Raw genomic sequence first — 24,426 nt, 5'->3', positions numbered from 1 at the left:
CCTTGGAGGAAAAACCTCTGTACTTGAAAAATCCTGAGCTGGCAAGGTCACTCGGGACGCATAATTATCTCGTATTTGGTAGTCCGTAAAAACTGACTTGAGAAACAATAAGTCTTACCATTAACGGTACATTTTAAAGACGCATTTACCCTGAAGTTGGAAACGATATGTTCCTCCAGAACAAAAAGTACACGGCGTCGTGGCCCAGAAGACCACAATACAAGCTGCCACGCTCTGGAAACCTCAAATCCTTACGCGAAGGTGTTTAGATTTTAGTATATGCTGAATTTTGTGTCCTACTGATGTACCAATCAACCGGTTAATTATAGTAGGTTTCCTATTAATCGGCCTACCTGCGTGTAGTTGAGAGCCCGTTAATTTCTGCAGGTGGAGAGAGCGAGGAAAGTAGAGGAAGATTTTGCCTAGTGTGAGGCGGATGTTGAACCTGCCGCATCTTGCATAAGATTATCAGACAACAGCTGATTCGCGGGATATATCGCCCACCGCGGCTCGCGGCTCCCATCAGTATCAATTCGTCCACGCTCTGCATCTGCGCGCCATGGTCTGCAACGACGCTCCAGCCAGGTAACCGCTTCTTTTTATCTCTAGATTTGCTGGTGGGTCTTCTGTCTGTAATGTACTCAGTGTATTCGCTATTTTATCCTCGTTTCTCGGTCAATTTTGGCCGCGATGTGGTTGGATAAAGATTTTGAAGGAAGCAGTTGTGGCTTATCTAATTTCTTTGCACGATGTCTAGTTAGAAGCACTAGGTCCTTCTGGTTTAGATTTATTTTATATAGTTTAAGAGGATCAGTGTGATGAACGTATTCTACCAGCTCTTAACAGTTAAATCTAAATATGTTCAGTTTTTACACAACACAAATTAAACTTCACCAAGGAAATACAGAGCTACTGACGGCAAATTTCTTTAAAACCGACCATGGAGACATTAATGCATGTAGGGCGATTGAGACAAACCCCCAGCTAGAACAGGTTGTCTGTCATATGGAGAGGTTCAAACCGAGGCCGATCTCCAGAATACGAAACGAATGCTAATCACCAGACCCCGTCGTTCATTGAGCATTCTTTTGTTATCAAATCTAAAACTTCTTGACGATGGTGAAGAGTCAATTGAATAAACATTTTCTTGGATATTATCCATCGTCTAGTAAATATAAAACGTAAAACGACGTTTCGGAGATGGGACTCTATCTCCGTCTTCAGGTTCCTACACAGTTGGGCCCACTAGATAGAGCTAATCGTCCGGAGATAGCCTTTCTCGGGCTCCCGAATAAACTATAGAATACCTCCCATTCATGTAGTTAAAGCGTTGTTAATTCACACAGCATTGTAAATGATTAGTTCACACAACAAAATTCTCGTTCTTGACCGAGTTTCTGCTTCCGAAATATTCTAATTAAACTGTAGCCGTGCTTACAGACTAATTACAGGAACAAAGAAGATGCTTTGTTGTTGTTTTTGAAGAATCAAGGATAAGTCACTTCCGTTTTACCATGGCACACAAATTCTGTTAATCCTTCTTAACGCGATCGGTTTCCCTGTGGCCTAGATCCGCCTCAGCAATTTGCAAGTTGAAGATTCAGGTCAAACAGCCCTCATTGCACGAACGGCCTTGCCAGGATCAACTGCGGGCGACTGTTCGCGTGAAGTTACCTCGAAACTTTCAATGAAGGGGGACGTATTTGATAAATAATTCTGATCCAAATATCATCATTTGGTTGTAATCATTTCTCAGATTAGAGAACACGTCGTTCCGGGCTCCTCTTTTGCATTTCTGCCCTGATTACGTCAAGGAGGAAGCCCTGTCAGATGGTCTGTTTAGTATTTGGGTCTGAGAAGGGGCTTGGCTTTGGGCGTCGAGACCAAGCCATTCTGTTCATCATACGCCGTCTTATTTAACCTATTTATGGTTTGAAGATTTCTGTCTTCTGGGTTGTTGCGCTGTGTAGTCTGGTCGATGTTTAACAACGTTTCAGAGGTCATACTGCCTCCGTCATCGCCCTGATGACGGAGGCAGTATGACCTCTGAAACGTTGGTTAACATCGACCAGACTACACAGCGCAACAACCCAGAAGACGGAAATCTTCATACTCTGATGACGGAGGCAGTATGACCTCTGAAACGTTGGTAAACATCGACCAGACTACACAGCGCAACAACCCAGAAGACGGAAATCTTCATACTCATCGCTGTGAGAACCTCAAGTCTTACATATTTATGGTTTATTTAACAAAACTGGCGATAAGTCAGATTGTGTAGCGTCGAATTTTTGGTTGTTTGGCGAATTGGAAAGGGTGCGGATGGAAGCATTCGTGGTTGTCGGCGTTGATTGTGATGTGTGAAACGTCTTCCAGATTTTTGTGTCCATAGGTCTGTGGAGTTCATGAATCAGTTCATATGCGTAAACTTATTTGGGGGATGGGGGCACATGGCATAATCTTGAATACTTATATATCCTTACGAGAAAAAAACAAGACAAAGAATTTATTAGCTAATAGTTCCTCCTTAAATGTGCTGTTTAGAAAGAAATCACTTTCTTCATTCAACATCGTGCATGTCAGCTCTTTGACTTGGCACGACCTTCGGAGACCGTGCAAGATGGGAACGAATCTTTAAGTGCATAAATCTTCCTGAGGTTGCAAATGAAAGAGAAGAACCGATTGTACATTACTCAACAATTCACAAGTCGCGGATGTAACAGATCTTTTTTTCCTTAATTAGATCAATAAAATTATTGCGGTTCGCGTTTCTTAGCGATAGCATTGTTACGCTCTGCTGCCATCTAAGGTCGCGAGACGGAAGACTCAAGTAAAAACATGACGTCATTTTTATGACTGTGCTGTTGGGTTCGAAAATTGCCGGCGTGGTACCCGCATATCGGTGCGTTATGTAATTTGTCAAGACATCGTGTACTTCCGGTGATGTGGTAATGGTTTTGAAATATATCCAGTTGAACTGCCTCAACTTCTCGTGTGTGTCTTGCAAGTTAAGCGGGCCTGTAATTTTCACTTCTATCGAAAAGTTTAAAATGTACCTCAGTATTAGATTGTTAGGTCAAGATGTTCAGAATTCTCAAGGCGAACACCCCCCCCCCCACCTCTACCTCCCCCGTTCAGACAACCCTGTAATTAACAGTCAGCTTGTTCGTGTTTCATTGCTGTGAAATTTGCATTTTATTTATTCCAGAACGACAGTGCTGCTGGCTGCCGTGTGGGTGACGGCGTTCTGCCAGCAGTTCCCGGGTGTCAGAGACTGCGCACTTGTACTACCGGACCCCCAGAGACCCGGCTTCAATGGTATCGAGTAGGTGCCAGAGAACAAGCAGTTCCTAAGTCTATTTAAGACAGGCGGGGAATAAAGCGACTTATTGGAAATGGAATGACGAATTGGACAATTTAGGATTTAATAACCCCCGTTAATTGTGTATGTATTTGTTAACATGTCAGATTACAGTGATTCATGAGCGCTCAGCCGCCATGTTATATCCTGCTTTTTTATCTTACCAGTTCCTCTAGATGACCTGAAATCTCGCCTCGCCTTGGTTCCACAAAACCCACCGTAGGATCAAATTATTGTTAATCGAAAAAAAAAAATTGACAGTGGAAACACGGTTCCCTAGTTAACGTTGAATAACGTTTAACTGTAGAAGTATATTTGTACTGAAATAAAATTCTAATATATACATTTACGTCTTATCTATACGTGACGTCATCCACCGACAGCTTATCTACGTGTTGCGTCATGTACTCAACACACACACTCCTAAACCGTAAGAGTTAGCTGAAATCTGTTTGTAAATTTGAAAAGCTCGTGTTTATTTACGTATTTCACTCGCAATATGTCCCGATCTAACTCTTAAGCTTTAGACGTGGCAAGCGGTTGAAGTTAAGGAACGAGGGTATAGTTATTACGTGTTTTGGGTAATTATTTCAACAATTTATAGAATAAAGTAAACATCATATAGAAAAAGCCCTTTATTTCCTCTTTAATCTACATATAGGTTTATAGGTCTCGAGTTATTGGCATTTGAAGAAGTTACCTTACATCTTACAGTTTCCGTCGCGTGTACCGTGATTTTATAAACGATATTCAACGCTAAAATGAGAGAAAATTAATGTTAAGACGTGGTTGAGGTTGAGGGATCATTGGAGGTGCTGAAGATCGTGTTACAAGCGACTAATGTTTGGCAGGGGTTCGGATGTTCGGCCAGGATGCATAACGTACGAATCGGTGAACGAAGCGTTTCTACAAGCCCGCGAGAAGGCGGGTCTCCGCCGCCCACCCCACACGACGACGGTGTTCACCCTGGCTCAGCTGGGGTCAGCGCTTCAGGAAACGACGCGCCTTTTGGCAGACAGGTGAGAGAGACCACTGTGCACTGTTCATGGCGATATTAGACGTTTCGGAGGACAGAGTCATGACCACCTGCGATACCCCCGCAGGTTCCGCCTGTCTCGCGATGACGTGGCTCTGGGTCTGCCTCGCATCAACACCCTGAGGACTGACATCGCAGATTTCTGCCCCCGATCTCACCGCACTGACCGACCCTGCAGGGCGACTCGCTACCGCCGGCATGATGGTGGCTGCAACAATCTCCAGCACCCCACCTGGGGCTCCGCACTCCTCCCCTTCAAGAGGCTCCTGCCACCTGTGTACGCCGATGGTAATTTATGCCGAATGTAATTCTTAATTCAGGCGCTTGTTTGGTCTGTTTCTGTTTACTATAAAGTTGGAAAAGAGTCTCATCCTCTCCCACTGAAAGACGTAATATTTGCTGTTGCCTCTCGTACCGTGGTTGGCAACCTGCACAGGTGTGAGCGAGGTGCGGGCGGATCGCGAGGGCTTCTCCCTTCCTAACCCCCGCGTGGTGTCAGCTCACGTGCACAGAGACGAGGGCACTCACGATCGCGCCGTTTCCCTGATGTTCGCAGCCTGGGGTCAGCTGGTGGACCACGATCTCACCTTCACCGCAGAGACCAAAGGTAGGCTTATTGCGCATGCGTGAAGAAAATTAGTTTCAGTGTCATATTACGCACAAACTCTTAAGTAACAGTCCACTGAGTCAGGCTACTAGGGTTTGAAAACGTAACATAATTCAATGGACGTAAGTTTTCTAATGTCGGAGTGTGATGTTTAATACAAGCCGTAATTGCGTGGTCCTTAGAAACAGGGATATATCAGTAAAGTATTTATGCAAGCTAGACCATTGAGCTTATTACTTGTATTAATAGTAAGAATGTGCGGAGATTTACCTTTATGCTCCTACGTGCCATCATTGTGTTGTGCCTAGACTAAGGAATATGTTAACCTTTATTTTGGTGTGTTTAAATAGCATAAATTTAAAGTTATATGCCCTTAAATGCCATAACATTTGGTGTCATGGCACATTTTTCTGAATTTTCCCCGAACGTAAAAAATATACTGTTTTGCCCCTGGCAATATTAAAAGTTTATCATAGAGGATTCTTTAAAATTTTCACAACGAACGAAATGTGCTAAGATTATGGTTAGTAAACGTCGTCTTGGACCGTTTCCCTACCTTTCACGGTCACCGGACTTGTGAGGTCTGTACAGATTCGGACCGCGTGATTTCCAGATCCGAGTGATCTGCGAGAACCGAACTGCTGCGGGTCTGGAAGACCTCGCCACCCCAACTGTCTGCCGGTGTCTCTGCCCCCGGACGATCACTTCTTCCGCCTCAACAAACAGGCGTGTATGAACATGCTGAGGTCCCTGGCGGGAGTCAGGAGCGACTGTCGGTTGGGTAAGGAAACCGATCCACTTCAAAGGTTGTAGCGTCGTGTAGTCTGGTAGACGTTTATAAACATTTGGGCGATTGGGCAACGTCGGTAAGCTTCTACCAGACTACACGGCGCAGCAACCCAAACGCTGGGATCTTCGTACTCACCGACGTGAAAACCTTAAATCTCACTTTCCAGTTCAGTTTGTGTCCTAGTCCTTTCGTTATCAAAACTTTCACGTGGAAGCTATTATTTTGCTTACAAAACTCTCCTGATTTCAGTTCAAACTTCCCCTGGATATTTAGGTTTCGTAAACTCCAATTCTCAGTTTTCTCAACCTCTGACCCAGTGTAGCTCATAGACTGGCTTGCTGGAATAGTGTGCAGATAGTTATTGATCGAATCCCGGTCGAGTCCGAAATTTATAATGACAGAACACTGAGGCCTTGTAGTTAACATTCACGCTTTGTGATCGGAAGGACTCCAGTTCAATTCTGGGCTCGTAGACCGTCTGTCCTGAATGAGGGTTTTCGTGGTTTCCTTCAGTACCTCCAATCAAGTTACAGGATACTTTAAATTAGGCCACGGCTGCTTTTTTCCGTAACGGTAAAGTTTTTCCTGACGCTTGACTAAGAAAGCATGACGCTTTACCCCCGAGGAAAAAGCTCCAGGTACCCATTGGGTAGGAGGGTGGGCGGGTCCTAGACCTGCTCGTTGTGGCGAAGACAAAATCCCAGGCCCGTCGGGAATCGAATCCCGGTTGCGCAGCCCGTAGCTTAGAAACTAAAGTAGCTGAACTACAACATCCTTTGCAGTTAATTATTTACGCTATAGTCTTGAGTTATTGACGTTGTAAAATAAACAAACAGAAAATTCGTGGAAATTCTCAGTGTCCAACAATATAAGTCTCGTGCGTGCGTTCAGACTAGTTTATTTTAATTTGTTTTTTATTCTGCACAAATTTGCATATTAAATCTTAGGAACACTTCGTCCAACACATTTACCTTCTTCCCATGTTAAGCCCGACGCCCAGACGTCAGGTACAACACCTCTTGTTGGTCAGGTTCAGGAGTACTCCTACCTAATGAATATTGCAGGCTGACCAATGAAACGCTTTTCAATTATATACAACCCCCAATTACGTACTAATTCGCGCATGCTCTTTACGTTTGTTCAAGCTGAAAGCCGGGACCCTCCCTCTGATGAACCATAATCGACCCGCAACACACACAAAACCACCCCCTCCCCCTTCCCCTCGCCCTTCCGTCTGCATCCACACAACACTGCAAACAACCCCGAACAGCATCCTGTCAGCTTCTGCTACCCGCATGACGCGTAAACACGTTGAGGGAAGATTTTTGCTTGAGAATGCATCATGTTTACTGCTTACAGAACCCCTGTACGTCGTCGATTTTACCCTTCTGGCCTTGTTGAACACATATTATCGCTTCTGATGATATTTTAGTTCATTTACGTTAAAATTATAATTGTAACATGAAAGGAGCGGTTACTGGAACAATATTACTCAAAGTTTTGCGTGTTAAAATAAGTCGCTGTGAACAAAATAAACTGTTTGAATGAACATTGGTCGATTCTTTTGATTTTATACGAAAGAAGGGTTTTTTCAGTCGGCTAACAACTTGCGAAAACCAAAAATAGTAAACGGAAAGTAACAGAAGATCGCGTTTCGTAAAATGAAACTTGTGTAGGCTTACATAAAAATTCGGTAACCGGAGAGAGTGTGACCCTTGGTCAGACGTGTTGTCGTTTGTCTTGAGTCTCTTTCCTTTCTCTCCCTGGTGGGGTACGTGGGGTTTCTTGGTGGGGCAGAGTGCTTGCGAGTGACAGGGTAGCAATACGCTCGAGGAGGCTGTGGAAGCGGAACGTTCAAGCTGCTCCAGGCTTTTCTATTGGCCTGGTAACTAAGGGGCGAATACTGGATGATGTGTAAGCATCCTCCCCCCCGAGAGTGCGCACAGCTGGGCGACTGCGTGGAGTGGAGTAGGGGACTCGGAGCATTCAGATCCGTCGACGAGTTTTATTTCCCGTATTAAATGTTGGTAAAATGAAGCGCTGATTCAAAGGTTGTTGAACTATGCCGTGTCAGTTACAGAGGTTTTGTAGCTTAAATATTATCTGTTCTCGTTCTTCTGTGGTTCTGCTTCATTATTACCTAATCCACTGACCTCGTTAAATAAGCGAATATTTTCTATTAAATGCTCACGACTGTCTTTTAAAAACCCTTTGACGGTACGTATCTCGTTCAAATGTCTACTACGTTCGTATCATTTATGCGAACGACGGCTTCCTTTTAAACCCTTTCTTACTCACAATTCATGATCATCTTGTCACCTTTGCCACGCCTACGCCTGGCTCCTTGCACCCGCATCTCACGACCGCCTGCAGGTTATGCAGCCAGTGCGTATTGTGGCCGCAGGTCCCCGAGCTCAGACCAACACCGCGACGGCCTACATCGACGGAAACTTCGTGTACGGGTCGAACGTGCGACTGGCAGACGAGTTGCGGCTCCTGAAGGGAGGCTTGCTCAAGACGCTGCCCGCGTTTAGCGACCTGGGGCTCAAGGACCTCATGCCGCTCAAGCTGCAGTTCCCCGATGACGGCTGTATCCGCAGTAGCCCCGATATCTACTGTTTCCTCGCAGGTAACATTCCGCTGATCAGGTTCCGCTCGTTTTCCTTTTGTCATATGTCATGTCCTGTTTCTGTGGCCCTGTATTTAAACAACCGATTAATTAATGAAATTATACGATAAGTAAGTAACTGACTGACTAACGGAACATTTTACTAGGTTGCGACCTCTTGTGGTCTTATATGTGGGTATGGTTTGATGGAATTTCTGAAAGCAAACCAATACAAAATGCCTCTAATCGTGATATCTCGTACGTAACGTGGAAAAAGGAATATGAGCATGTCACTACATAATTTTGCAGAGTTAGGGAGGAATCTACACACACGCTGCTATGCCCCTGGCATGCTGTCAGCCTGTAACACGGATGTGTAAGAGAAGTTGCCGTGCCGTGGTATTCGGTAGTGGCTTTGTATTAGAATAAGTTCACGTAGGTTAAGTGCAACGAATTCCATTAGATTACACAAATGGCTTAGGAGATGAAAGAAATTGATACGAAATTGTTTTATTTTCGCGTTGATGTTCATGTTTCAGTATAGGTATTCCATAAAAAAATTTCGTCAAAATTCTTAAAAATTGTTTCATACGAACAAACCAAGAGAGGGCTAAATCTTGCGATTGTGTTCTGTTTTGTGACGCGTGTTAATCGCGAAATTAAACCTGTAACGTTTTATTCCAGGCGATAACCGCGCGAATGAGAACATGGCTCTGGCTGTGCTCCATACGATGCTGGTAAGGGAGCATAACCGGATCGCATCAGAGCTGAGCGAAATTAACCCCGCCTGGGATGACGAGAAACTTTATCAGGTAGGCTGCTCACGGCGGTGAGGACGTCCAGTGTGGTCTCCTGGGCTGTAGCGCCATGTCCCAGAAGACGGACATATTCATAATCACCGCAGTGACAACAGTTTTCCTTTGAATGCAGGAAACACGGCACATCGTGGCCGCGTTGGTGCAGCACATCACGTTCACCGAGTTCCTGCCCATGCTACTCGGCAAGGAGACCGTGCAGAAGTACGACTTGGTGCCTGAATCGGAGGTATGGAACAGCTGTGTGTTTCTAAGACCTACAGTAGCGCGCAGTGACAGGCTTCCTTTTCGAGTAACCACTCGCTGTTTGTGCAGGGCTACTGGGACGGGTACGCCCCTGACGTGGACGTCACCATCCCTTCAGCCTTCTCTACGGCTGCTTTCAGGTTTGGCCATTCTTTGCTGCCGAGCGTCCTGGAGCGATGGAGCCCCAACCATGTCCGAATAGGTCAGTGACGTGCGCTGAATGCCTTAATTTGTCTTTGGCTCTCGAATGATCTTGAAATTATTTTTCGTAATTCTTCCCTAGCCCTCAATATTTTGCAGTACTTCCTGCAACTATTCCAGATTCCTTGCATCTTGTTCTGCTGTATTTATGGCAAGGATAACATACTTTTAACAGGCTTAAGAATTTGCCGTAAAGAAATAAAGGACATACAGATTTTACCGCAAAGCAGATACATTATGTGTTCTTTCTGTACGCTGCTATATTAAATTATGCTTCTTACTTTCTGTTTTAGGTAAGTTTTATTCTTGTTTGATAAGGGAAAACAATTTCTCTTTTAATTCCAAAGGTGCCCTTAGGCTGAGCGAGACGCTGAAGAGACCGTTCGACCTGTACAAACCAGGATGGTGTGACCAGTATGTCATCGGACTTGTCAACCAAGTGGCGCAGGCCATGGACCAAGGGGTCACAGAGGAGGTATAGTAAAGTGACCTACAGCGTATCACCAATTCCAAGCAGTTATTATAGGCTGTGTTTTATAAGCAAGCTTGTCCCTATATTTTAGCATCACGATATAAGGCGTGTAGGTGGTGTGGATAGCAAAGCTCCACACCAGATGAAGGCGAGTGGTCATTTTCATATTGTGGCGTCAGTATTCCCAGCGCACGCTGGTTTGATTACAACCACTCTACAGAAGGGGCATGTGGCAACAAGTACATAAATAAACTTGGTTGGAAATGAAAGAGTTGTGACAACTTTTCAGTACTTGTGTTAAAATGTATCTGAGACAGGGCGCTTAGATTAAACTGGATTTGACTAGGTAGGGTACACTATCATACATTTGCTACCAGTGATTTTAACTCGATACCTGATGAACATGCATCAGACACTTTAGTATTGCACTGACCTGACTGTTTAAGATTCACATAGTTTTTAGTTAAACTTCCAGTCCTGTTGGCTGGTAGTTTATATATTCACATTTTATCACCAATATTTAGAGTAGACTTATTGCATACAACATTATTTATAACACCAGGCAAAGTACTCACCTTGTCGTGGTGGTGGGGCTTGAGTACCTCAGTGACCCCAAGAGCTACTGGTAGGGCCTCCCTAGCCAGATTGGTCGAGGGGGAGAGGTCAGACTAAGACAGGTACCCCAGTCCTCCAGGTTGGGGGTTGGTCGCAAGACTAACAACCTTGCACCGTAAAAAGGAAGATGTTTCGAAACCTCGATCAAAGCCTCGGACAGACAGACCTAACAGAGGAACGAATGGAAGAGGAGAACTGAGGAGGCCATGGACCAAATACGGACCGGATAGCCATAGAAGAAGAAGAAGGCAAAGTACTCAGGCATGTCTATTTTGCAGGTGACAAACCACTTGTTCCAGCAGCCCTCTCACCGGTATGGGATGGACCTGGTGTCCCTGAACCTGCAGCGAGCTCGGGAGCACGGAGTGCCAGGGTACAATAATTACCGGCGCCTTTGCGGGCTGCAGCCCCTGCACCACTGGGCCAACATGCAGCACGCACTGTCCAATGAAACCGTACGACGCTACCAGGATATCTATCGGTCAGTCACTCAAGTTCTTAAAAATTGCTTAGAGAAGTGCAGGGATTGTCTAACGCATTAGGTTAAGGTTGTTTCCTAGCATTTGACTGGAGGGTTTTAGAATGCCACAGCCATCCTCAGACTAAGTTTTTGGGCTGATATTTAAATCTTGAATGCCTGGAATTTGATTCTGGGCTGAGCTGTTGATACTTTAAACCTCCAGATGACTGTCTGGACAGAATCTTAAAAGAATTACAACAGCTACTTTTCACATCCTTTCTGTTTCATCAACCGCCAGTTTGCCACTGCATAACCAATTGATTTGATAAAACATTCTTGAAGAAACTAAGAGATGTACATGACATAAGTTATCTAATATTGTCAGGGTACTTAGATTTGGAAGACTAATTTGGCTTGGACTTGAAATTCATAAATAAAGAAATTACTTCTGATAATTTACACCTTCCAGGCCGCCAACAGGATATATATTTTTTAAATGTTGCATTTTTATGTGGCATTTGACACTCACCAGTTAACCATTTTCATCAGCTTGCTGTGCTATAATGGAAATAAATAAAAATATTCCTGTAGGCATATGAAAACCTCAGCGTGGAAAGAGTTAATTAAATAGCACTGTTTAAACAATTTGAGAACATTAGAACTTTACCAGCAAGTTAATTAAGGGATGTTTTATTTTATTGCTGTAAACAAAAAAAGCATTCATTTGTTTTTTAGTCACCCAGACGATGTGGATTTGTGGTCTGCTGCTATATCAGAGCACCCAATGCCAGGAAGTTTGGTCGGTCCAACCTTTAACTGTATTATTGCCCGGACATTTAAGGATCTACGACGTGGTGACCGCTTTTGGTACGAAAACTCTGGTTGGCCCAATTCCTTTACACCTGGTAAGTAATACATGAATGTGACAATTAAGCTAGTGGTACCTCTTAAATTAACTGAAGTAACATACAGAATTATTATGCATTGTGCTCATTTTATAGGCACATTTGTCTTCACTTGCAGAACAGTTGCAAGCAATCCGACAGGTGAAGTTGTCCCGGTTGTTATGTGACGCGAGCGATAACCTGGAGACCATCCAAGTGTATGCAATGGTGCTACCAGACTTTCATATGTAAGTGAACCATTTTTACACAGTTAAAGTTGACGTAAATCATGGACTACATACAGCAATCCCTCGATAACCACGATTTCAAGGGTATGCAATTTTACGTTACTTTTTTCCATCTGCATTATTTGCTTGATGTATCTGCAGTTTTTGTGTTCACATGTTTTCTTCTGCGCTACAAGATCCGCATATTATGGGGTCAGCGCTGCACATATTTTTCATGTCTTATGAAGGAAAGGCAACTTGGGTGTTGTAGAGTTTTATCAGCAGCCAGGGTTCCTGTAACCCTCAATTTCTGATAAGGCTTGGCAAGAGATTTTTGGTTCTTGTGTATAAATCAGTGTAATTTATTTGGTAGTTCCTCTGAGTTTAGTCTCTGATTATAGGAACCCTCGAATCTCATGTAGAAGTCGTGTCTTGCCAAGATTAGACCTGACAATGTGGAGGGACACAACTAGTCAACTGCCATTGTCTCAAGTGGTGAGTTGAATTGACACCTGGACGTGCCTGGAGTCCCAACAGCAAAGATATCTTTCCTTCCCCTTTTACCTGAAGGTGGAAGAATATCTAGCTTTCAAAAATTGTAATTTTATTGAAATATAGACAATGGACATTCACATGCCGTAGCCTGGCGGTCTGGATGTGAGGCCAGCAGTCAAGCTAGTCAGCTTTGGCTCTCTGGAGCTGTTACACCACGGATTTAATTTCTTTTAATAGACAATGGACAAAGTCCAAAATACTACTTTTACAGATTATGATGCACCATCATCATAAACTTCAGATTTAATTTATTTTCAGTTATAATCATTTTTAATAGTGACAGGGTCTGGAATAGTAGTGATTGTAAGCACAGAATTGGTAATGTGTTATGAGATTCTTTATTTATATGTGGTTTTGCTAATGGCAGTAGCTCAAATTATAATTACTTTTACTGAGATTACAAGTACATAGTTTCAAATGATAGGATGATTAATGAATGCAGAATTGGAAAGGATGGTAAAAAGCATCCCGCTACACGCCTATGTAGGCTCTTGGGGGCGAGCGGAGGCATAGCTCCTACTCTTTCTTGACCTCGGCACCAGATGGGGGAATAAGTGGGTTATGGTCCCCGCATTTGCATGGAGTGGCTCAGGGATTATGAAAAGATTTGAACTCAGGACCTTAGAAAACAAAGCAGAAGGGCTGGGACATCTGATTCTGTGTTTCTCTTTCAACGTTTATGGTGGGCTTAATATAATTGAACGACACTTGGTGAATTGCCTGTTTGATGTATTTGGGACCTGTTGAACTGGCACCCCAAGATTTCCCTCATTAACAGGTGACTTTATTTCAGCCCCTAGTTGAGGATGGAGATGACAGCAATTCCGTGGAGTCACCATTGGTACCAGAAGGTAAATCATCAAGAATTCAATTCCCAGACACTCCATTTCTTTTTGATATATTTAAAAAGTAGTCTACTTGTTACTAGTTACCGCTCAGAAACTTTGGTTGGAATGTCATATTGTGGGCAGTGTAAATTAATAAGATTGCGGATGTTTGTATGACTGGTCCCCTCTTCCGCTGAGCAAAGGACATTAAGAGGAGGTACGAAAACTTGCAGAAGATAATCAACAAATAAATTATAAAATTTCTATGTACTGAAATTATATTTTGAGCTTGTAAACAGAACATGCTACGAATAAGCTGGTTTTTCTTATTATTGCCTGGATATATTCTGTATGTTCATTTATTCCACTTCAAACGTGCTCCCTATGTGTAGAATGTAACACCCAGAGTAATTTCAACATTTTAATTTGTAAATGACAGTAAGGTATTGCTCAGGTCATACGTGTTTTTCTGGAGTGTTGGATGTTTCAATCACTGTAACTTCTAAACTCTTCTGCTATAATTGGGATGTCATTAATTAGTAATGTAAATGATATTCCCACTATCTTCTTGAATTTTTGGTGTTTTCTACACCTAATTTGATTTTATACACTTAATGTAAGAATTTCAATACAAATGATTGAAGACATGGTCAAATTAATATTTGTTCGGTATAAAAGTTATATTTGTTATATACCAACAGTGTGGCTATCTTCTGAATTGCTTTTGATGTAATGTGACAGCATTGGTTAATTTCTAAAGGTACAATGAAGGAATGTTAATACGGGAGCTGGCAGTTTTATTCTATCTTATATTTATATACGTATAATCACACTTTCTTATCATCTGTGTGAATCTAGTTTTGTTTTGCATCGGTGCTCTTTGTGAATTCACCCTTTAACGTCGTTGAAAAAATCGATTGACAGGTGGCGTCTTTTGAGGTTAGAACAAATAGTCGATGTTGATCGATATTCACGAGAACATTCTTTACCAACGTTAGATTCCGAGATGTTTGTCGTTAAATTTGTGTCTAGCAGATCTGAATTACATGAATTACAAGAACATCAAGACTGATTTAGGTAAGTGGATGTTTGTCTCTCATACTATAAAAGTGGTTAACTTTCTGGAATACCATTAATTGTACAACTTTTACGCGAATAAGTATTGTGTGGGAGTAGCCTAAAACTTTTCACTGCACAGTGTAGGAATAAGCTGAACGAGAAAGTTGTCCAGTATTATTGAAGGACGTTCTATGAATTGTAATGGTTGTATAGAATTAAGTAACACGTGAGCATAATTACGAATAAAAACGGATGGACAGAGAAAAGGAAATCCTTGGCGTATTAAATTTGCCACGTGTGTGGAACCGAGCTTCACGACAAACGAATAGCGGTTATAGGAATCTTGTCATTTTATAGTTTGTAGGTTATGAATAAGAAAAAAAGTAACATTTTTACAGTGAAGAAAATACGTTATCCGTATTCTAATCTTACGGCACGTTATCATAATTAGAATTGAGTTGCCTTTTAATTTGTGTGCTACATACACAATTTGTTAACGTGTAAATACAATAGAATTAATATTGATGCTGTCTTTGCAATGTCATGGGTACGAAAGTACAGCAGCCATCGTCTGCTATTACTACCGCATTAGACCGAGAAATATAGTAAAATGAATAGGTTTGATTGGAGTCGGTTGTGACAGTTCTGTACATATTATGTCAATAAGAAAAGTGAATATATATATTTAAATAGTATACACCTGTGATACACAGTACATAGCCTATATCTTGCTGCCTTAAACAGGCCTTTGTATAGTAACGAATGTTTCGGTCTGGCTAGTACTTCACTGTCAGACCACTAAGTTTGGAGGAATGTATAAGAAATGGTTTGCTGTGTAACACAGCAATAGCACATTATTATTAAATATTTTAACATTGTGGTGTAATTTTTTGGAAGATTTAATAATATTTCATTAGACCAGGATTGACCACTGCGTTAAAGGCGATACTATTACAAGGGTAGAGGGAGAGTTAAAAATGACGGTGATCCCGGGATGTCATCTACGAAAATTAGGGCAAGGGGACGTCATTAACAAACTTTCTGCGTATGTAGGTTCTCGTTTATTCTTTCTAACTCGTATGCTGAAAAAGAAACAACAGTTATAATTAGACAGTTTAATTTTATGTTTAACTTAACAGTGTGAGCAACATAAAATTCGTATGAAAGTTTGGTGTTCGTATATAAATATAATAAATTAATAAACTTTCGTAAATTCTATAAGCATGATTCTAGAACTTGTTAATTGTAAACAAAATATTATGAATTCTTCTTGGGTTGCCAGCCATGTCAGGTGGTTGTGTGGAGAAAACACCATCGTTTCGAGAACCGTCTTCGTCCTGAGGGTAAAAACTTGTCGTCTTGCCTGATTTGTAATACATTACAATATTTTGCGAAGTTCATTTTTCTTCAATTGCTATGTAACTTCTAATATCCAAAAGAACGACCTATTTTAAGTAAGCTGGCGTATCGGAAAACCTCCAAGTACAGGATTTTCAGGCTATGACACTGAAAGAATGCGGTATGTGTACATGAGCGGGTAATTATTGGATAATTTTACTTCATGAGATAGATCTACATACATTTTTTGATTGGAGAAAAATAAATGCCTGGGACAAGAATCTAATCTAATCTTTGAATTCGTAGTCGCACAAACTGAGTGACAATATGCACTTGGTAAAATGTTGGTCACGACCGACCGTCGCGTTCAAGTGGTTAGCACTCCTGCGTCGTAGAGGTCCCGGGTTAAAATGTCGGCTCGCAGGCTGTCGTGACTGATGTTTTTCGTGGTTTTACTCTGTCCCTCCAGGTTATGGCCGTGACAGCGCTTTAAGTTAGGCCACAACCGCTTCCTTCCATGTCTTTTTCAAATTATTGTTTACTACCTTCCTCTCATTCGACGTCGTCTGAGGTGGTTAAAAGCGTCGTTAAATAAACTATCAATATCAATGTAACATTTGTCACAGTAGTGCACCAACTGTATGAGGTCACTCACCTACGAGCTTGGAGTTCAGGAGTTCTCCCAGCACGTAGAAGCTAAAGATGGCACCAGTGCAGATCGCGAAGAAGAGCATTCTAAGTGCCCAGGTGTCCAGCACGCGGTAAATGGGGTAGATCCACGCGCCGTCGTACAGAAACGCGTTCAGGCACCTGCACATTTGGGTTCTTATCGCTTCACATGCACTAGACATTCGAGTCATCCTTTAAAGCACGATAATCCTTACAGGCACTGGTTGTATACGTGAGACGTTAAATGGATTAAAATGGTTCAGGGTTAGTGAATGGTAATAACTGAACATTCGGGCTCGATTACGAGAGAGTTTTTTTTTGCCCCAAATGACCGTACTTTCTGTTGAAGTAATCTTTTAATGATTTAATGAACAATGAGAGCCATAACTACTGAATGACTGTATGGAACAGCGGCTACTGACTTATTTTCTTAGTAAAACTATTCCGATTTCGACTTTTCAAGACCAAGAAAATCTCCTTTTCTCGTCGTCGCAAACCTGTTAATGCACGAATTTTAATTATTTATGCACTTAATGTGGAAATAATTATTATATTAATATTTTTCGGTTCCATTGGATTAGTATAATTCGCACGTGATAATGTTTTTTGAACAAAATTAATAACAGCAACAGTTTAAATAAATTCCAGCAAAACATGAATGCGTAATTTACCGAGATGAGGTTAGAACGGAACGCATTAAAGATGGAATAAGGACTGGATGCTAACAATTCGTAGAGGTTCTGTTTTAAATTCTAAATTTACTAAAATGTTCAAGAACTTTGACAACATCGAAAATTATACCCATGACGTATTTGTATCGAGAAGGTTTTTTAATTTTTGCCTTAAATACTTTTATACGAGATTAACATTAAATTAGGAAATTCGTTTGAGTGTATGGTACTCACAGGATGTCATACACCGTGAGGTAGAGCGCCAGTGTTGCCAATCCAAGGCTTCGCTTGGAATAGCGATGCCTGGTGATGCGCATCTCTATCACCAGGGCGACGATGATGACGGTGTGAGTTGAGTGGTTGGTCCATGAGGGCAAGACGACGTCCATGGCGCTCGGGAACACCAGCTCCCGATCGATCATATACAGACCCCAGAACATGGACGACACAAACTGCTGGCACAGTGTTATATGTGATATTATACCTGTCGCGTAGGAAACAATCTTTGGACTATCACAACACAGTCACACGATGTACCGACAACCTCGTACTGAGCCCATGAAAAGGTGGGAACGGCGCTTCCCTATGTCATTTCAAAGGGAGTCTCCTGGTAAAATCGTTAACCTGCTAGCCCCCCATCCGCCAAAATAAGTGCACCGTAAAGTGCTTCCTGTCTGGCCAGATACTTGAAGCTGAACTTAACGTTTGAATTTTAGGTGCATTTTATGATTTTACGATACAGAAAAATAGGCTTGTGACACTTTCATCTGTTGACGAAAAGCATGAAAACCAGAGTCTCGGTCTAGTATATGCTCTGTGGTATCGCCGCGCCCTTTCGGCAACTTCTCCGGCAGGAGTGTCGAGCTGTCAGTCTAATTGATCTCGGCAGGCGTTAACTGTGTGATGATATACAAAAGAAACCTTTACTCAAACGCCTAATCATCGCCATCAAGTCGAAATCTAAAATGGATAATCTGTTCGTCTCAGGTTTCTTGCCCGTCTTTTGCGGGGCTCCATTTTATTATCAGAGTTTCTTGTGGTTTTCCTTAATCCGTAAAACAAATGCGGGACAGATTTCCGGTAGAGATTTTAAACGTTTAGTTTCAAGTGCATTCACGTTGTGATATTCTCAATAGTCTCCAGAAAACCTGTAGCAGCGTCAGATAAAGAGGTCAAGAACTCTTCGAGGTCATCTCCGGATTAATGTCTACAAATGTGATTGACGCAACGTGGGGTTCTTTGGCTTTGTTCCAAGGACAATAGTCCACTGATATAATTGGTGGACATCGGAAATCCGGGAAAGTTACGCCACAATTTTGTGTCTGACACAGTAAAGATTCTGAATAATGCACTGACTATCAATCTGTGACTCGTGACGTTGTTGGTGACCCACGGAATTTTTAACTTGTTATGAAGATGTTTTGGTATGTATGGACGAACAGATGAATGAAGACAATGCTTGTGCACAGGCTCTCTGTGTGTTTATGCTTGCATATATTATTTACAAGTTTATTTTATCAGTTACTAGCCTTTAAGAGTTCTCTCAAGTTTCCTAAATTTTGTCTAAGATATTTTTAGATTTCGTAAATATTTAGAGATGCGATTAGACATTCAGTAAAATGATATAATTCTTTTTGCGTGAAATTATACTAAAATAACTTGCAGCTGCTGTTCCTGTCTAAAAAATGAAGCCGTGTCACTGTTAGTAATTACAGACCTAGCTCCATTTTAGTTTTTTTTTCTTAGTTTGACTGAACTTATTATACATTACCATGTTTCTCATTATTTTAAACATAATTTAAACCCTTGTCAACATGGTTTCACTAAATCGAAATATACCGTTACGAATTTGGTTACCTAACTTGTTTTTTACGCTCTGCTCTCAACGTTAAGACATTGAAATAAAGAACTGAATTGAATTTTGATAAGTCGCGGGCGTTATGAAGGACGACAGACATTCTGCGTTGTTTTTGTGAAAGTCTGACCAACGTTTGGATCCGTGGAATGTGAAAAGTTGAATGTGTGTATATATATCTATGTATGCAAAGTTAGTAGTGACGTGGCTTGTCACTGACCAGCGTCCCTGGGAAGAACAGAGACGTAAAGATGAAGTCTTTGACTCGACGGACCCATTCTCGTGGAGCAGCATTCCTCTCGGATAGTCGCAGGACGTCCTCAGTTAAGCAGATAACGAAGTACACCATTTGGACCGCCTGAAACAGACCACCGCACATCAAGTCACTGAACACTTTTTGGAAAGTGTATGAAACAACTATATTACCGGCTGCTATCCTGGTTTTATTCAGTCCCTACGTCAGACGTGGCGGTCGAATTGTTAGTGCACATGCGTATGCTAAAGATCATAGGTTCAAATCTTGGCCCGGATTCCGGCTGTTCTGATTAAGGCTTCTCGTTCGTTTCCTTAGTTACGATGACAGGTACTTTCCTGGAGGCAGGATTATTAGTTTAAAATGTCTCTTTTACCGTAAAGAAAATTATGGATGGTTTGTAAATTAGAATATAAATGCATTTGCAAAATAAATTAAATGTATTTTATTTTTTGATACATATTCATGGACGTTGTTTATGGGCCCCGGGATTAGCGAATAGTTTAATACTGTTTTTATGTCTTCTGTATTTCTGTGGTATACGCAACGCACATAAGGAGACCCTTCTTATGTGACGTTTTAGAAAAACATTTATAAAATTATTTTCGTGCCTAAGACATATGTCAATTACCATGGCATTTACAGGTCTATCTCTCATTTATTTTGTGTGTAACCATTTTCCATTATGGCTAATACAAACGCCAAAGTAATGTAACATGTGCTAACTCTATTTGGCCTGGAAATGTTGTAAAACAGTCGTTTTAAAATTATATTTTTTGAGAATTTCTATATTCAAATAAATTAAACAGCTCTTTAGAGAGTGTCCCTGATTATATTCACAGGAACTGAGTGTCTTGGTATAAATTCGAAATGGGTACCTTCCCCCCATTTATATGTTGCCACACGCTCAAGGCTGCCTGTCGTTAGGCATTTCCCCTGCGATATGATGGAATGTTGGCTTCCCTGAAATGCGTTGCTGAATGCAAACATCCCTGACCGCACTCAACCAACAAATGATAACTGTTTGCATTCTTAACACTCTTTGCTATCAGCTAAGGACGTCTAAACAGAAACATGAATGGTATACCGCAAGAAACAGCGACCCAAAGTCCAAGTGTCTGACAACTTAATCGAAGGAAAGTTTTGTGTTCTGAGAATTTGTACGTCTGAATTGGGAGGGAAGGCGAAAATCGTCTGCGCGCCAAGAGATGTAATGTAATAGAAATTACAAGTTTCCTGCTGTTCGAGTACGTAATAGCTGTCTAACTCCTAACTTGGACACTTATGGTGATCCCTTGCCATGAAGTCAAAGCACGTCACGCCTAGTCAAGCTTTGTCACGCTTGGGCACGCGTGGTCACTAAGTCACGCTTCGGCATGTTTGCGTTATGTTACGCAAAGCTCGGTTAAATTTGGATACTTTGCAATACGTTAAATTAAGTTTCGACATGTTTGGTTAGGTTAGGTTAGGTTAAATTTGTTTAGTGGATTTTGATAGGTTAGATAACGTTTTGAAAATTTTTGTGACGTATTGATACTTATGGCCACAATTCGTCACGCCATTACTGTACGTCACGCATAGTCACGCTTGGTCACGCACGGTTACGCTTAGTCAAGCTTTGTAAATATTCGTCACGTTTCGACACTTCTGGCTATGTTAAGTTAAATTAGGCTAGTTTAGGTTAGGTTTAATTATGTTATGTTAGTTTGTTAGATTAGGTATCTTTTTGAAGATATTCGTCACGTTTCGTCACTTATGGCCACATCTCGTCCCGCCTTTACAGTACGTCACGGGTAATCAGGCTTTGTCACGCTTTTAAAATCTTGGTGATGTTTTTACACTTTCGGTGTCCTTTTCTCAAGCTTTCAAAGGAGGTCACGCCTAGTCACACTTTGTCAGTAATATATATTGTTGAAGATAATGGAGTAGACAGCAGCAGCTACTAGAATACATTATTTGATATCGCCCTAAACGTGGGATCCCTAAATAGGTGTACGAAACGCTGACTTCTGATTTTCTCTTGCGTTACGTATGTTTTGTCTTCGTTCTTAGTAGTCACAGCTGTAAGGTGCTGATGGAGCACATTTCCGTCTACAGAAACTCTGCCATTGTATTCGAATTACATTGTATTACATCATTAATCCTCCATGGACACGCGCGCATGCTTGTATTTTACACATACAAGACCAGACGTACGGCACTGCATCTCCATATAAAAGCATAAGTACGCTGTTTACAATAACAGTTATTTATTGTAAGAAATCCATTCGTTGTAATGCTTTGTTTGAACTCAGTGCATGGGAAAATGGTAGCGTAACAGAGGCCCGTCTATCTGGCTTTCCGCATTGCCTCGTCTCCAGAACCACTAAACGAATTTTAATAAATCTTTATTCTGTTGGTCGAATTTTACTTGATTCGTTTTAATTCATATAAAACATGAGGGCGCCTTCCATATGCATCAGATTTCTAACAAAAGGGGGGGTGTACATACATCTAGGGCACGCGACAATTTTTACATATGTATATTTATCGAAATGCAAGGAAGAAAGACTGACTATAAAGAAATGGTTAGATTTTTGTTCGGTAGGAGATTAGTGATAGGGGCACAAACAAAAATAATTATCAAAATATACTAAAATATAAACTTTTTGTATCGGTACTTCAAAGTGGATACAACTTTGTATCCTGTTCCTTGTAGAGACTTTTCAAGTTAACTGTTTATGAAACAACACAAGGAATAATCCATACAACATTTCTGAGGAACATACTGCCTCCATGTTTAGTTATAACCAAAAAGACATTTTCGCCGCTGTCAGAACCTATAATCTCTGATAACAGATTAATTTATGGACCTATTTTTGAGGAAAGTAATTGCTGCTTACACTGGCATCGTCGTTTTATTCCTCAGTACCTCCTGTATAATGCTAGTACAACATCTTTAAAATATCTGAGTGGCGTATTGGAATAAGTCTGCAAAGAATAATTCCAGACCCTTCCCCATTCATCATTCAGAATTACATTACAACTTAATTAATGCTGATGGTAAAAATAAAGTTTGTCCCACTATACGCCATGTAGGCGCTTGGGGTGAGAGGAGGTATAGCTCCTCTCTTCCTTGACCTCGGCACTAGATGGGGGTGAGTGGTCAGCATCACGCCCCGGCCGGCTTTACCCCCGGGAAAGGACCCCGGTACCCATTGTAGAGGAGGCTGGGTGGGCCCCAGAGCCGGTCTGGACGCAGAGGCTAGAGGAAAAATCCTCTGCCCCCGTCGGGGATCGAACCCCGGTCGTCCAGTCACTATACTGACTGAGCTATCCCGGCTCATAATGCCGATGGTAAAGTGTCTTTGTATAAACGATACTCACGAAGTTCCAGCAGGTGAAGTAGCGCCACTTGAACTTCTTCAGGACGTTGTGCACGTAGTCGTCGTCAGACTTCGTGAAGTCAATCTGTGTCAGCAGGTGGAAACTGACGTAAGCGTGGTGAAGTGACACCAGCAGATGGAAGAGAGCGTTCAGCATCGCGATGTAGCGTCCGCCTGCGACAGCGCCGATGTTATGACGACTATTAATTCGTGCTTATAAGTGCCGCTGGCTTTGTCGTCTGTTATCGCTTCCAGACGACTTGCGCGATGGGTAGCGATCGAAAGGTTTCGAAACTGTAGGGTGGGAAAAAAGGAGTTGCTGGTTTCTCAAGAACCTCTTTGTATCTGGTATTAATCCGGTGTCTGGTCTTATTCCGGTTCAAAACGAGGACTGAATATCCTGACTTGAATATTTTGAGCATCTTGTCAGCGGTCGGAAGGTAACACACGGACAAGTTTTTCGTCAGGCCAGACAGCGAGAATATTTTTCGATGGTACTCTGTAATTTACCGATTACTTTTCAAAGTTTTTCAGATGTGTTTTATTCGAAGAATCTGGCCGTATTGAGAAACTTCAATCACGTGGTTATTGGTTTCAAATTCCAAGAAGCAAAGTTATCGAAGTAATAGTTTTACCTGAAGATATCCGTCTTCTGGGTTATTGCGCTGATGACGGAGGCAGTATGACCTCTGAAACGTTGGTTAACATCGACCAGACTACACAGCGCAACAACCCAGAAGACGGAAATCTTCATACTCATCGCCCTGATGACGGAGGCAGTATGACCTCTGAAACGTTGGTTAACATCGACCAGACTACACGGCGCAACAACCCAGAAGACGGATATCTTCATACTCACCGCTGTGAGAACCTCAAGTCTTAATAGTTTTACCTCTCTGCCGTCTTTAAAATAAACTTCTCGGAGGGAGACTACCTTTTATAATTTTGATTTTCCGAATAATCTTCGTTATGCAGCTGTTTTTAGACGTAGTACATCGATGGCAGTTGTAGCAAAATGTTTTCTGACTTTCTTTTGGAATTCAACAGTCGTCAAAGTGTTTTACGAATTACGAAATTTTAATCTGGAAACACTGCCTAACACTGAATATTCAGGATTTCTGCTATAAAAGTGTGCCCAATAAATAATTTTGTTCCGCCTTGTACTTCAGCTGCATGAAATATTAAAAGTGTATATAGAAAATAGTCGCTGACCAGAATGATCGCAGATTCCAGTTGGTGTTAGGGGTGTCGGTGGTATTAAGCCGAATCAGAACAGGTTCTAGTGGCGGGCTCCTGAAAACACGACAATGAGCATTCGGATTCCGTAAGAGGGATGGATTTTCGTGATCAACTGAGCGACCATCAGCTTCTTAAGGATGATCTATATTCCAAACGTTGCTTACGATGTTCACAGACTCTTGAACTCTATTTGTTGCGGGGACTGTTTCAACAGTCTTACAGTGAGACTTATACATCCTCTTTTGTTCGTGAAATCGTCATATAATGTTGACA

General features: G+C 41.8%; 2 protein-coding genes across 3 annotated transcripts; one reads left to right on the top strand and one right to left on the bottom strand.

The window, feature by feature from the left end:
* The first annotated feature begins 388 nt into the window (after positions 1-388).
* Positions 389-15,458, top strand: LOC110836198 (peroxidase). 2 transcript variants are annotated; one of them, XM_087359089.1, is made up of 16 exons: positions 389-585; positions 3,209-3,325; positions 4,213-4,380; positions 4,465-4,685; positions 4,834-5,004; positions 5,618-5,785; positions 8,199-8,423; positions 9,087-9,214; positions 9,333-9,446; positions 9,533-9,665; positions 10,012-10,139; positions 11,030-11,232; positions 11,947-12,116; positions 12,235-12,343; positions 12,724-12,817; positions 13,671-15,458. In XM_087359089.1, exons 1-16 carry the CDS (start codon positions 560-562, stop codon positions 13,788-13,790), a joined length of 2,295 nt encoding a protein of 764 aa, XP_087215215.1. In that variant the 5' UTR covers positions 389-559; the 3' UTR covers positions 13,791-15,458. The 2 variants fall into 2 exon arrangements, 1 of the variants encoding a protein (XP_087215215.1); XR_015537967.1 differs by lacking the exon at positions 13,671-15,458 and having other exon boundaries at positions 12,213-12,343.
* Positions 15,431-23,130, bottom strand: LOC110836191 (androgen-induced gene 1 protein). The gene is made up of 5 exons (XM_022077103.2): positions 22,916-23,130; positions 19,517-19,654; positions 17,676-17,893; positions 16,757-16,911; positions 15,431-15,845 (listed from the first exon to the last, which is right to left on the bottom strand). The coding sequence occupies exons 1-5, from the start codon at positions 23,069-23,071 to the stop codon at positions 15,793-15,795; spliced, it is 720 nt and encodes a 239-aa protein (XP_021932795.1). The 5' UTR covers positions 23,072-23,130; the 3' UTR covers positions 15,431-15,792.
* Positions 23,131-24,426: the final 1,296 nt, after the last annotated feature.

The sequence above is a fragment of the Zootermopsis nevadensis genome, unplaced genomic scaffold (genome assembly GCF_977971745.1).
Source record: "Zootermopsis nevadensis isolate Lab colony 2312 unplaced genomic scaffold, Znev_1.0 Znev_ptg000030l, whole genome shotgun sequence".
Taxonomy (NCBI): domain Eukaryota; kingdom Metazoa; phylum Arthropoda; class Insecta; order Blattodea; family Termopsidae; genus Zootermopsis; species Zootermopsis nevadensis.
Note: the sequence above shows the minus strand (reverse complement) of the source record. Positions and strands in the feature narration are given on the sequence as shown.

Excerpts from the sequence above, each read along its gene's own strand:
- LOC110836198 (XM_087359089.1), top strand. The coding sequence starts at position 560 with ATGGTCTGCAACGACGCTCCAGCCAG. Across the intron at positions 4,686-4,833 it reads GCCACCTGTGTACGCCGATG|GTGTGAGCGAGGTGCGGGCG; the intron begins GTAATTTATGCC and ends CAACCTGCACAG. Across the intron at positions 9,666-10,011 it reads CCCCAACCATGTCCGAATAG|GTGCCCTTAGGCTGAGCGAG; the intron begins GTCAGTGACGTG and ends TTAATTCCAAAG.
- LOC110836191 (XM_022077103.2), bottom strand. The coding sequence starts at position 23,071 with ATGCTGAACGCTCTCTTCCATCTGCTGGTGTCACTTCACCACGCTTAC. Across the intron at positions 17,894-19,516 it reads TGTTCTTCCCAGGGACGCTG|TTTGTGTCGTCCATGTTCTG; the intron begins GTCAGTGACAAG and ends CTGTGCCAGCAG. Across the intron at positions 16,912-17,675 it reads CTCACGGTGTATGACATCCT|GTGCCTGAACGCGTTTCTGT; the intron begins GTGAGTACCATA and ends CCAAATGTGCAG.